Below are 14,011 nucleotides of genomic sequence, written 5' to 3'. Positions count from 1 at the left end.
ATTCGATTATGCCCCTCCATGTAACTTTGTAAGTCTGAGGGCCCAATGCGCAAAGCTTACCGTGCTGTTAACATTTGCTTTAGACTGGTTGTTACCAGTCTAAAGAAACATTATTTACTGAGTAATACACAAAGGGGTTTTAAATAGTTCTAACGTGTGTCGTTAGCAGCTGCTGAAAACACTGTGCAAATACATTACAAGGAGCTCATTAGTATAAAAATGAGCATTCCAAGTAATGCACAGACAGTTCTGTGCACGGAGTGCCTACCTTTAATGTGCAAAATTTTACAGCAGGTCTGGACCTGTCAATATGGGCAGCAGTCTGCCTGCACTGTATAGTAGTGCAAGCAGACTACCCCCCCCATAAGGTAGGCGCTCAAGTGCACGGACACCCATCCCCCTCCAGAACGTTTTGCCATCCCTGGTGGTCCAGTGCTCTGCGTGCCCTCTCTGGCACGCGTGCCATAGGTTCGCCATCACTGCTATAGCTCTTATGCTCGCCCTTATAGAATAGTGTGTAGTGCAATTACACACTTAACTGCACAAGCTCAGTTACAGAATTGCCTTTTGAAAGTTTTGCGGTAATGATGAATGTCAGGCTAAAGGGGAACAATCAATATCCAATGCTCTTGCCCCAACTGTTCGGGTGTCCCAGATTAGGTGAACCATCAGCCTGACCTGTGCTGCTATTTATTCCTTTATGGTACAGCTTGGCAGCACACTATCATGTGTCCTATTAAACTGCAGGACTCTGAGTGCTGTATGCGTGTTTTCCAATTTAATTCATGCCTCCCAGCTGGACTATTTCCTGCCTAAAGATTGGTTTGGATAACTTAGTACCTACCTCAAAGAAGTCTTCATATTCACTAGAGTCAGAGACCTCCCTTAATCTTGGGTTATTTCAGTGAGCTCTTTCTTCAGAATCCTCCAACGCATAGGAGCCAGCTCTGTAGGTGCTGTGGATTCTTGAGCACCCCCAATATCGAGCAAATTCTTTGCCTGTGCATGGGGGGGGGGGGGGATTTCCATGGGGTTTAGCACCCCTAGGCATTTCGAGAAGTTGGCTCCTATGTGTCAGTTATATACTACAATACATTCTCAATTAGCCAACCTTCGTTAATCCGACCATCTGACAGACCCCCTGCTGACATCATCACATTTATTTCTATTAAACATCTTTGTTTTAGAACAATTTTTGAAAATCGGGAACGTATGCTTTTGTTTATTCATTATTTGAGCGGCTTATGCAGTGTTTTCCATATTATCCAACTTTTCACTTATCCGACAACAGGCCATTCCCATTTACATCGGATAATTGAAATTGCACTGTATTTGCTGTCTCTAAGTTAGACACTTCATATTGTAGGCCACTATTGCTGCACTCTGCTCTTCAAACCATCCTTCTGTTTCTTCCAAATGATGCCCAACATCTCAGCTCCACCGTCCCCTTTTAAAAATTAGCTTGTGTTTTCTTCAAGGAAAAGAGTTTGTGTTGGGAGCTGGGCCAAGATAGTACTGAAAAAACATGCGTGAGAATTTTATTTTGAAATACTCATACCTGCTTTTTGTGACTTTAACCTACGTACTTTGCACTACACAGAGAGTTTTCTTTTGAAAATTGGCTTGCAGGTCCACGGGAAGGCTGAAACTTGACTATGCATATCCTTTTTCCATGCTTCTATGACCTATCTAAGCTTTTGAAAATTTAGCCTATGATGTTTGTTTCTCAGAAATTAGGTAACTACTAAATATGTTCATATGAATGGATGTCTAGGAACATTAATAACAGTTAAATTAATATATTCTTTCTCCTATGATACAGGACGTCAAGAATCGTAGAAACCCTCGCCTTGTTCCATATGCCCTGCTTGATGATCGAACCAAGAAGTCCAACAAGGATAGCTTGCGGGAGGCAGTCCGCACACTTCTTGGCTATGGTTACATCCTGGAAGCTCCAGATCAAGATCATGGTAACACTCATTTGTGTGTATATTTCATAATGTAAAAGTGTCTACAGACTTGCTATCTCTCAGAACAATAGTACTGAAGTACCAAACGTTTTAAAAGCAGGTTTATTTAGTCTGGGAATGTTCCTTCTCATTCCAAGGCCCTCCAGCCCCTGTGTTTGACAGGTCTGAGCATTTGACAGCCCGGATCTGTCAAACAAGTGCGGGAGGATTGTGCCTCAGTGCATGCTGAGGCACAATCCTCCTGCACTTTTATCCGATGATCAGAGATAATAGCGTGTTTAAATTTGCATGCTATTATTTCTTATCATAGGGGAGGAAAAACCCTGCGCTATTCCAGCGCTATTTATAGAATGCTGTTTGGAACAACACAGGGCTTTTGATCATCAGGGCTTTAGTGTCTAATTTCAATGGCACACAACAACAAGGGGGGCATGGATGTGGGAGTGACAAAGTCAGGTCAGGGGTAGGCCAAGCAATTAGGCGATAAGTTAGAATACTGTCAGGTTTGTAACTGCAAGTATTTGAGTGCAAAAATTTACACCAGCCATTAACATGACATTACGTGCTTGCCCCTAGAGTTAGGTAACAAACTTCAGATGTGTTAGTATTTTATAATAGCAGCTACATGCAATAATGCTATTATAGAATTGATGCTTCGAACCCAAAAATTGAGCCCTAAGTGCCTTGCCCAAAATCGTTAGGACCAGCAGTGGGATTTGAACCTGGTTTTCCTGTTGTCAGCTCACTACTGTAATCATTAAACTATTTTTATTCCTGTCAGCAAAGCCAGTGTTGAGGGGAAGGGCAGAAGTGCAGCTGCCTGAACTGCACAAATGCAGGGGCCCCCCATAGGCCAGTATTTCTTTCCTTTCCTTCCCATTCCTCCTCCCTCTCCCCTTCTCTGCTCTACCTTAAAAAGTAGTTCTCTTCACAAGCTTATGTAACCCGCTCCTCTCACCCAGAAGCGGGTTCATGCTCAGGAGGTAAACTCCGTGAGCGAATCTTGGGGTTTGGGAGACTGGGTGTTCACTATTCACATCAGAGTCCTTCCAGGACACACGCAGGAACCACACACTAGCCGGGAGAGTCAAAGAAAATAATTGAACTTTATTGAACAAATGGAATTCTGCAACAATGGTCTTGGAATCCTTAGCACATGACTATAATGGTAATTATTTTTGATCTTATAAAGTCACAAGACCAATTAGTCTTTCCTTATTGGGTTCTGCATTGATACAAAACCCCTTTGCCTGACCTGCAACCAGATGGCACTTCATAATCAACTTCTCCATTGCATCACCATTGCCAACGGAGAATTAGATCCAGCATTCACTGTCCAAACCTTTTACTAGCCACGGGCAGACAATGTCCTACGGCAGACAGTGTCCTACCTGTAAGTCTGGTTGTGGCGAGACTCCTCAATCTCCTGCCTGCAGGTCGGCTTTACACAGCTCAGAAGATTAACAGTAAAAGCTTTAATCTTGCTCCTCTTTCAAGGTTTCTTAGCAGGTACCCCTCTTTAGCTCCAACGGGTCATTTGGTGAGGGTTAATGACTTCTTAGATACAGGCTACCAAGGACAAGTTTCACAGCATTGCCCTTCCTTAAATAGTAATTCGTCAGCTCCACCGCACACTGAAGCTCCACGAATCAAGACACCCTCCAGTGTGAGATGGACTCATGATTATTTCCATGCTGGGTTCCTCCCATACAGGGCTCCAATATAACTACTGGCTGAGTTGGAGCATGTGTAAACGATCTACTGTAGACTTTGATGTTTAAGTTGACTCTATTATTGCTTTCTCTAATCTCCCATTCCTCTTTCCTATTGAGTTTGTAGTTCCTTTCATTTATTTGCTGACTTTTTAAATTTGTGAACTGCCCAGATGGCATGGTCTTTTGGTGCAGTATATTAAATAAAATTAAACTTGAAATTTGATTCTGATACATTGCCTGTGGCCAGCCCTGGAGTTTTCTATCTGCCATGTCCTGACCCCTCTTATACAACTTCTTTTTTTCTGCCTGGCTGGAATGCAGAAGAGGGAAAGGGAAAGCTCTGGGGCTGGCCACAGGCAGTGTATCAGAATTACTGTTATGCCAGCAACTGTTGTGAAGAAAAATATGTTTTAACGTAGACTGGGAGGACAGGGATTGAGAGAGAGGGGAAAATGCAGGACCTGGGTTGGGGGAGAAGACTAGAGAAAGAGGTAACAGGCCTGGGGCAGAGAAGAGGGAGAGACAGATGGTGGACAATGTGATGGAAGAAAGAGGGAGAGATGTTGGACCTGAGGCAGAAGGGAGGAGGGAGAGATGCTAGAAATTGGAAAGGAGGGAGGGAAGAGAGAGACAGAGTGAGAGATGCTGGACCATGGTAGTTGGAGAGAGAAGGAAAGATCTTAGACAATGGGGGCAGGCGGGAAGAGAGATGGGATGGGAAAATGCTGGGGGATGGAGAAGGAAAGGACAATGAGATGTCAGGCTATAAGGGTGGGAGGAATAGAGAGAGGGGATGCTGGGCTATAAGAGTGGAGGCAGGGGGAGGGAGAAGAGATGCTGGAAATAGTGGAACTATGTGGGAGAAGCCATGGGGGGAGTGTAGTGTTGATGAGTGAGAGGAGAATAGTGAGTACAGGGGGTAGAAATGTGGTCATGGAGAGTGGATGAAAGGTGGAAGAGAATAGGAGGCTGGGGGATGAATGAGATGGGAAATGAGAGAGCTAGAGTATGAGAAAAAGAGGAAAAGGTGATAGGTAGCTAAGTAGTAAAAAGAAAGGAGCAGAGTGAGAAAAAGATGTAATATATGTGGACAAAGGGGCAGAAAAGAAAATGGGAGGAAAGAGCTGAAAGGGAAATATCAATATGTCAGAGACAAAGGTAGTGAAGGAATAGAACAAGACAGGAGGAGAGGAAGAAAAAATACAAACAAATGGACAGCAGCCACTGAAACAGAATTAACAGAAGATAAACAGGAAAGCAGAAAAGAAAAAATGGGACCAACATGATGGAAAAATAGAATGTCCGGACAGCAAAGGAAGAAAAAAGTGTTTTATGTTGAATTGATTACCTAGAATATGTTAGCTTTGGGATATATGCATCACATATGTTTTTGTATTGTGTTCAATACAAAAGGAAATTAATTTATGTTTTATTTCTGCAGTGTTGCAATACTTGCCAAGTTTAACTCCTTTTTTTGTCTTCATATTTATATTTATCAGTTGTGAACCTTTTTTCTGTATTTGGTGAAAGTATGTGTTTTGTGCATGAAGAAGTCATTTAAACTTGTTTTATGTGTTGTAATAATGGTGGGTGGGGTCGGAGATTGAGAGAGGAAAGGCTAAAGAGGTTAGGGCTGTTCAGTTTGGAAAATAGACAGCTGAGGGGGGATATGATTGAGGTCTACAAAATCCTGAGTGGTGTAGAACATGTAGAAGTAAATCAATTTTTCATTCTTTCAAAAAGTACAAAGACCAGGGGACACTCAATGAAACCAGATGGAAATACTTTTAAATCAAATAGGAGGAAATATTTTTTCACTCAAAGAATACTTAAACTCTGGAACTCAATATCGGAGGATGTGGTAACAGCAGTTAGCATATCTGGATTTAAAAAAAGGTTTGGATAAGTTCCTGGAGAAAAAGTCCATAGTCTGTTGTTCAGATGGACATGAGGGAAGCCACTGCTTGCCCTGGAATTGGTAGGATGGAATGTTGCTACTAATTGGGTTTCTGCCAGGTACTTGTGACCTGGATTGGCCACTGTTGGAAACAGGATACTAGACTAGATGGACCATTGGTCTGACCCAGTATGGCTATTCTTATGTTCTTATTTGGAGGGAAATAAGACCCTTCACTATTACATATGCACACAGAAATTTTGCTATGAGTGTACCCTGTCCCTTCTTAAAAGTGGTCTCTCCAGGATAAGGTTGCACACTTGTACTTTCACTGTTCATACTCTATTTGTTCTGTAGAAAAATGGAGGAATTGTTTATTTTATTTATTTAGCAGTCCTTTTACTAAGCTGTGGTAAACACTAATATGTGCTTACTGCAGCTTAAAATGAAATACCATGGGGCGCACTGAGGTTACCTATGGTAAGCTTCAAATATGTGCGCTACCCACATGCTAAAAAATATTTTTCTTGCCAAGGGAGCATGTTTGGAGGCGGAGAGTGGGCATTTGTGCAATAATCAATTAGTGTATCAGCATTGCAATGTGCTAACTGATTAATGCAGGATTAATGCATGAGCCCTTGTTGTTACTGTGACATTTGCAGGCTACCATCTTCTGGACTGTGCTGTATCTTCTAGCCCCTGACGCAACCCTTACATGGGCAAAACACGGCCAGTGTTGGGCTTGTTTGGTTTTTATTTCAGAATAAAAGGCTTTTTAAAAGTTCAGACTGCTGTGTTTGATCTGCTTTTCTACACCGCCATCTTGAAGTTTGTGGATTGCTTGCCCTTTTGCTTTCTTCAACATTAGTGCATGGCCATTAAATTGGAAAATGGAAAATCAGCCGTTTTCCTACTGCACTAGAAACAGCCTTAGCACGCCGGGAAGACTGGTGTAAGATTACGCCAAGGCCACTTTTTACTGCAACTTGGAAAAAGAGCCCCTCAATATTTAGCTCACACCTTTTCAGTAGTTCAAGGTAAGTTACATTCAGGTACTTCCCTTTCTCTAGAGCACTTACAAGCTAAGTTTGTAACTTAGGCAATGGAGGGTTAAGTGGCCAAGTGCTGACTCGGACCGAGAATGCTCCCAAAATAGCCGACTTTCACTTAGGTGCTAACCGCTAATTTTCATCGGTGATAACCACTTAACTGCTGCTGAGATAGTGATTTAACTGGTCAGTGGCTGTTATTGGCAAGTTAAATCATTTTGAATGTCGCCCAGAGGATTTATTGGGCTTTTTATTTATTAAGGGTATAATTTTCAGCCTGCAGCAGTAAGCAGCTTATAAGCTGCTCCCAGCAGCAGGCTGACCTAACCCCAGATATTTCATGCCAGGGCATGCGCAGCTCCTGGCATTGAATATCCAGATATGTGCGTTGACCCTGAAGTTAACCGGACACCGGCTGAAATTCAGACTGGTGCCTAGTTAACTCAGTGCATGAAGTTAGGACAGCTTTTTTTCCTGATCTAACTTTTTGCGCTTTCTTAGCTGGTTAGCAAACTGAATACCTAAGCTTTCCCTCGCACCACCTCTTACCTAACTGGATAGGAAATTGCCAGTTACAGAGACATTCAGTGGTACTACCCAGTTAAGTGCTGCTGAATATACAGTACAATCTCGATTATCCAACGTAAACGGGGCCGACCCATTGTTGGATAAGTGAAAAGTCGGCTAATATGGAAAACGCTGCATAAACCCCTCAAACAAAGCATAAACAAAGGTATAGAGTTCCTGATTTTCAAAAATAGTTCTAAAACAAAGATGTTTAATAAAAATTAATGCAATGACATCACCCGGGAGTCTGTCGGATATGCCAGATGGCCGGATTAGCGAAGGTTGGATAATTGAGACTGTACAATACATGGTCCACCAGTTCAGTGAGGTTTAACAGGCAGGAGCCTCTCCTGCCCAATTAGACGCTTTTGAATATTGACCCATAAATTGTCTTGAAACCAGCTGTTAACACATGGTTACTTTGCATGGTATTCATTACTGGTGAGAATGGTAATTTGTGAATACTGCAATATGTCATTTGTTTCTGCAGCTTAGTAGGGAGAATGCTGAGAAATAACCATTATTAGTAACAACTACACATTACCGTCAGTGAGAATGCATGATCTTCCCTCCTTCTCATTTTAGCATGTGATGCTTAGCCCAAGAAAAATAATTACTCTTCTAGACTATTAACACTGCATATACAAACCACATTACAATGTCAAAGAGCTAATTTGCATTTTAGCACGGGAAGCAGCAAATATGCTGTGTTCATACTAAGCTGCTTTTATTAAACTGCTTAATATTTTTACTGTGCATTGTGTGATAGCTCATAGGCAGTTTAATTAATAGACCTCTACAGATTGTAACATTAAGATACTTAACAATGTGAGAAAACTGACATATTTCCTCTGATACTAAGGGATCTCATCAATGCAATCTATGAACACAGTCGGATAAACCTGTGAGAAAATCATAGGAGTATAGATAATGTTTGCAACATGTACATAAGTATTGCCATACTGGGAAAGACCAAAGGTCCATCAAGCCTAGCATCCTGTTTCCAACAGTGGCTAATCCAGGTCACAAATACCTGGCAACATCCCAAAAAAGTACAAAACATTTTATACTGCTTATCCCGGAAATAGTGGTTTTTCCCCAAGTCCATTTAATAATGGTCTATGGACTGTTCCTTTAGGAAGCCGGCCAAACCTTTTTAAAACTCTGCTAAGCTAACCGCCTTTACCACATTCTATGGCAACGAATTCCAGAGTTTAATTACACGTTGAGTGAAGAAACTTTTTCTCCGATTCATTTTAAATTTACTACATTGTAGCTTCATCGCATGCCCCCTAGTCCTAGTATTTTTGGAAAGTGTAAACAGACGCTTCATATCTACCCATTCAACTCCACTCATTATTTTATAGACCTCTATCATATCTCCCCTCAGCCACCTTTTCTCCAAGCTAAAGAGCCCTAGCCGCTTTAGCCTTTCTTCATAGGGAAGTCGCCCCATCCCCTTTATCAATTTTGTCGCCCTTCTCTGCACCTTTTCTAATTCCACTATATCTTTTTTGTACCTCTCCTAGGTTATACATTTTTGCCTTACTCTACTGTTTAGAAGAAAAAGTTTAGACTGCTTAAGTGGAGCATTAATATAACTCTTTCCTTATACTGAGCCCCTGTTAGTCATGTTTAGGGTACTTTTCAAAAAGTACTTCTTCCACCTAGAAATGTGGGATTGTGCAAAATAGAAATTTTGTAGATAAATAAATTTCTGCTTGCAAAACCCTTTTTTACATATAGAATTGGCATTTCCAAAATTACTCACCTGATATGCCCCTAAAATTTTGGACATACAACATGTACATGTGTGTCTTTACCTGGACAGAGTGAAGATGTTTCCAGAACATAAATTAACCCAGAAAACTTTGGGGTGCATGTACTGTACCTTCATCTTGAAAATTCATTCAATGTGTAGAATTATCATTTTGGAGAGTAGCTGGTCAATATTCAGCTGGCAGCGGTCAGCATTTTCTTAAACGCTGACCATTGCTGGCTAAATTGGCCCCTGGTATTTAATGCTAGGCCATGTATAGTCACCGACATTAAATATATGGGCCTGACCGGACTGCTAGTGGCCACCAAAACATATATGGGTTCTGGCCAATATTCATTTGGAAGAGGTGGACTGATTAGTTGGGCGGGATGGGGAGGAGGTGTTTGGGGTGGGATGGTATTGACTCTTGTTTTTCTTATTGGAGCAGATACATTACTGTTCTGGCTTGTTTTGTTATATATAAAAATATTCAATAAAAATGTATTGATACAAAATAAAAGATACGGGGGGGGGGGGGGGGGTGATATTCAAACCAGTAGGAGAATCTTCTGCTCAGTTAAATCATTGCTTGGTGACCCAGGAGCTGATATTCAGTGGCACTTAACGTTTCAGTGCCACTGACTATTGGCTTTGACTGCTGCAGCACTCGCTGCTTAGTGCCAGTGTGGTCCGGGACCAAAGTTGGGGAGGAGCTGGGATTGTGTGGCTGCCTGCAATATTTAATGCCCATGCCCAAATAACTAACTGGGCATATAAGACTGCACAAAAGGCACTCCCAACTATGCATGGTTGGCTATGTGGTTACAGCACTGAATATCAGCCCTACCTGCATAAAGTCCAGGTTCCACCAAAGACTTGGTCCCCTGATAGAGCTCAACATTGAATATCCAGGTCTAAATTAGCTGGTGGCAGGGGTGTAGTCAGAATTTGATTTTTTTTTTTTTTTTGGGGGGGGGGGGGGGGCAGAACTAGACTGAGGGGGCCCAAACATTTCTTCTCAGTCCACCCCACCCCACATCATACCTTTGCTGTTGGGGATGCTCAAGCCCCGCCAGCTGAAGGCATTCTCTGACAGAGCCCGGGGCCGTGCTGCCTGAGGTGCAAAGAAGCAAGCAGTCTGCTCCAGTCTCAGATGCCAACACTTCTGTGCATGCTCAGTTCAGTTGCATGAGCCGAACATGTGCGGAAGTGCCGGCATCGGCGGTTGGAGCACCCCACTTCCTGTTGCTCACACAAGCCGCAAGCTGCAGCTGCAAATTTGGTGCCACAATTGTAGAGGGGACCTAAACCCAAAGTGATGGGGCTAAGGCCTCTGAGGCTCCCTTAATAGCGATGCCACTGGCTAGCAGTGGTCAGCTTTTAAAGAAATGCTGACTTCTGCTGACCTGAATATTGACCAGTTTATATTTAATTGAGCATGGATGAACAAAACATAAAATAGCTGGAGATGAACTAGGACCCCAAGCTTCCTTTAAAAATGTTTTCTTTGAGCAAGGATGTTCTTTGTTGCTTCTAGAACATCATGACATTACTTCTCTTGTTTCCTCAATTTCACAGCCACACCCTCTGATGAGTGCTGCGTAATAATAGAAAGATTCCGGATCTTCCGTACTGAAAAGACCTATGCAGTAAAGACTGGGAAGTGGTATTTTGAATTTGAAGCCATTACTGCAGGAGACATGAGAGTTGGCTGGGCCAGAACCAGTTGTCAGCCGGATCAGGAGCTTGGCTCAGATGAACAAGCCTTGGTGTTTGATGGCCTCAAGGTTTGTGTGTTCATTATTCTATAGATATCAAACAGTTTATTTGTATGGCACATAGAGTACCTAATGTTACCTTTTTATTTATTTATTTTTTTATATTGTTGTTTTTTTATTTAAAAAAATGGAACAGTGCAACACCAGCAATAATCATTATAATAATCATAATCATTATACTATTCCTCCAGATTCTTATAATTTAGATTTGTCTGTAAATGTGTCCATTTAGTTTCATGAAATAACATCTAGGGATATGCTTTCATTTGAAATGAAACTGGAAATCTAGGGATAAGCTTTCATTTGAAATGAAACTGGAAATGCCACCATGTGGCATATTTCGTTTCCATTTATCTTGTGACTGAAGCAAAAGATAAATGTAATTTCCTTTGTTTTTCATTTGCTTTATTCATAAAAAAAAAACCTACTCCCTGCTTACAAAACACACCAGAACAGTAAGAGGAAATGTCCCAATTTAACAAAATATCTCCTCACCTCCTTAATCTCTCTAATCCTTAATTTACCACATACAACTGGGTAAATTGAAGGATTGAGGGAGGTCCAGGGGGACTCTAAGGAGGGGTGGAAGATGTTTTGCTAAGCTACGCAATAATGTCGACACAGCCCACTCACTTTGATTGGGCTGTGTCAGCATTACTGCACCGACAAACACTGGCACAGCTTTGTAAAGGGGGTGGGAGGGTTTGTCAATAGGAGGACTGGTGGGCCAGTTGTTAGTGTCAAGAAATAGCATACTAAGAACAGAACAAAATGGAAAATCCTGCCGGTTAAATCAAAACAAATTTTAAACCCCCCACTTCTTATGAACATACACTTCTCCCTAGGAACTTCTGGTAAGTACAGTGAAAGAACACAGGGGCCTTTTTACTAAACTGCGGTAAGGCCTATGCGCGTGCAGCCTGTGCCAAAATGAGACTACCGCGAGGCTAGCGTGCCCCCTGGCAATAATTTCGATTTTGGCGTGCACTTTTTCTGGGGGCAGAAATTATTTTTTATTTTCTACCATATGTGGCGTTTCCGGCAGTAATCGTCAGTTGGTGCATGCCGAACAGTTTCTGCGGTAAGGGCTCAGGCCGTAAATAAGCGCACGCCCAATTCCAGGCCCAATTTAAAAAATACCCTTTTCCCCGGACACAGTAAAAATGGCCCAGCGCGTGCCAAAACATGCACCCATACTACTACAGGACACTTTTACCATAGCATAGTAAAAGGACCCCTTAATTTGCTGATAGGTAAATATGAAAATGAGTCTACATTTTGAAGAAACCCTGCTAATTCTATAGTTCAAAATGACACTAGCTGATTTAAGATTGGCACCATTTTGAAGTGGGCACTAGTGGGGCAGGAGAAGTTATACAAATCCCTGGAGGAAAAGTCCATAAACTGTTATTAAGATAGACCTGGAAAAATCCACTGCTTATCTCTTTGAGTAAATAGCATGGAATCTTTCTGCTTTTTGAGACTCCCACCAGGTATTTCTAGATGAACTGAACACTGTTCGAAACATGATACTGGGTTAGATGGACCTTTGGTCTGACTCAGCAGGGCAACTCTTTTGTTCTTATGTACTATATGCTCCACCAGTCAAAATGATAAAAGGAATAAGATGACATCCCTATGAAGAAAGGCTAAAGCAGCTAGGGCTCTTCAGCTTGGAGAAGAGACAGCTGAGGGGAGATATGATAAAGGTCTATAAAATACTCTGAGTGGAGTGGAACAGGTAGAGGTTAGTTGCTTGTTTACTCTTTTAAAAAATACTAGGATTAGGGGGCACACAATGAAGCTACTAAATAGTAAATTTAAAACAAACAGGAGAAAATACTTCTTCACTCAACAAGTAATTAAATTCTGGAATTCGTCGTCAGAGAATATAGTAAAAGCAGTTAGCTTAGCAAGGTTTCCAAAAGGTTTGGATAATTTCCTAAAATAAATAAGCCTTTATTAAGATGGACTTGGGAACATCCACTGCTTATTTCTAAGATAAGCAGAATAAAATATGTTTTACTGATTTGGAATCTTGCCAGGTACTTGTGACCTGAATTGGCCTCTGTTAGAGACAGGATACTGGGCTTGATGAGCCTTCGGTCTGTCCAAGTATAGCAACGCTTACATTCCTATATTATTACCGACCACCAATCAGGTAAAACCTTCACTAAGCACATCAAGACCACCCCTTAGCTCAGGGTCCCAAACCCAAAATGCATGTCATAGGAAAAAATTGTGTTTTCATTAATTGGTGCACATCTTCCTCTTGTACCAATCAACAAAGGAATCTCACCTGCAGTTGTCACCGGGCACCTCACACCTGGCGCTACCTTGCCAACCCCTTGTGGAACCATCATAACTATAGGTCTGTTTTATTAAATCGCACTAGTGATTCCCGGCGTGGCAAATGAGAGGAAACTCATAGGAATTCAATGGGCTTCCTCTCATTTGCCACATGGTTTAGTAAGAGAGGCCCTATGACACTGTTTCCCAAGTCCAATCCTGGAGTTCCCCTTGCCAGTCAGGTTTTCAGGATATCCACAATGAATATGCATGAAAGAGATTTGCATATAATAGCGGCGGTGTATACAAATAAAGTTCATGCATATTCATTGTGGATATCCTGAAAACTTGACTGGCAAGGGGTAATCCAGTACTGGACTTGGGAAACACTGCCCTATGATACCCCCCCCCCAAAAAAAAAAATGGACTGGTGTAGGGCATTCCCAGCTGAGGGGTATCTCAGCCATGTTATGGGCATCCCTGGGTAAATTTGAAGGGTGTCTAACCTTACATTCAGAAAGTCTGACCCACTGCCTGCACACAGTCTCCATAGCAGCCCTGTTTGCTTTCCCACCATTTATTTCCTTTCAAATAAATAAGGGACTGAAAACACAGAGCACATGTGTAGACTAGAAAAACCTGTCCTCCTGCATGTTGTATTTTTTCCATGACTATCTTCTGTTCATCTGAAATAGTGAAGTGAATCATCCACACCTGTTGTTCTGCTGTGATGATGGTACTGGTGTGGGTGGAAGGAGGTGTATGTCATCTAGTGAAGACTTTTGAAAGGATGTCTCCGATAATAATGAGTATCTAGAATTGTAATGACTCATTTACTAGGCTTCCCATGATTCCTTACCTGATTACTCATGGGTTATATATACCCAGTTTGCCTCAAAGAAGTCAAGAAATACAAATGTCAAACATGTGCCCAAGGATATATTTGTGATTCCATAAGTGTATGTTACTTCTTTATCTTTATTTAAA

At 41.8% G+C, this 14,011-nt stretch overlaps 1 protein-coding gene across 1 annotated transcript in view; it reads left to right on the top strand.

Annotated features, from left to right (window-relative positions):
- Positions 1–14,011, top strand: part of RYR2 (ryanodine receptor 2) — a 908,577-nt gene that overhangs the window by 298,164 nt on the left and 596,402 nt on the right. Inside the window, 2 exon segments of the mRNA XM_030194683.1 lie at positions 1,823–1,970; positions 10,536–10,744. Coding sequence (XP_030050543.1) covers positions 1,823–1,970; positions 10,536–10,744 — 357 coding nt within the window.

This window comes from Microcaecilia unicolor, chromosome 3 (assembly GCF_901765095.1).
Source record: "Microcaecilia unicolor chromosome 3, aMicUni1.1, whole genome shotgun sequence".
NCBI lineage: Eukaryota > Metazoa > Chordata > Amphibia > Gymnophiona > Siphonopidae > Microcaecilia > Microcaecilia unicolor.
This window is presented reverse-complemented; position numbering and strand designations above follow the sequence as displayed.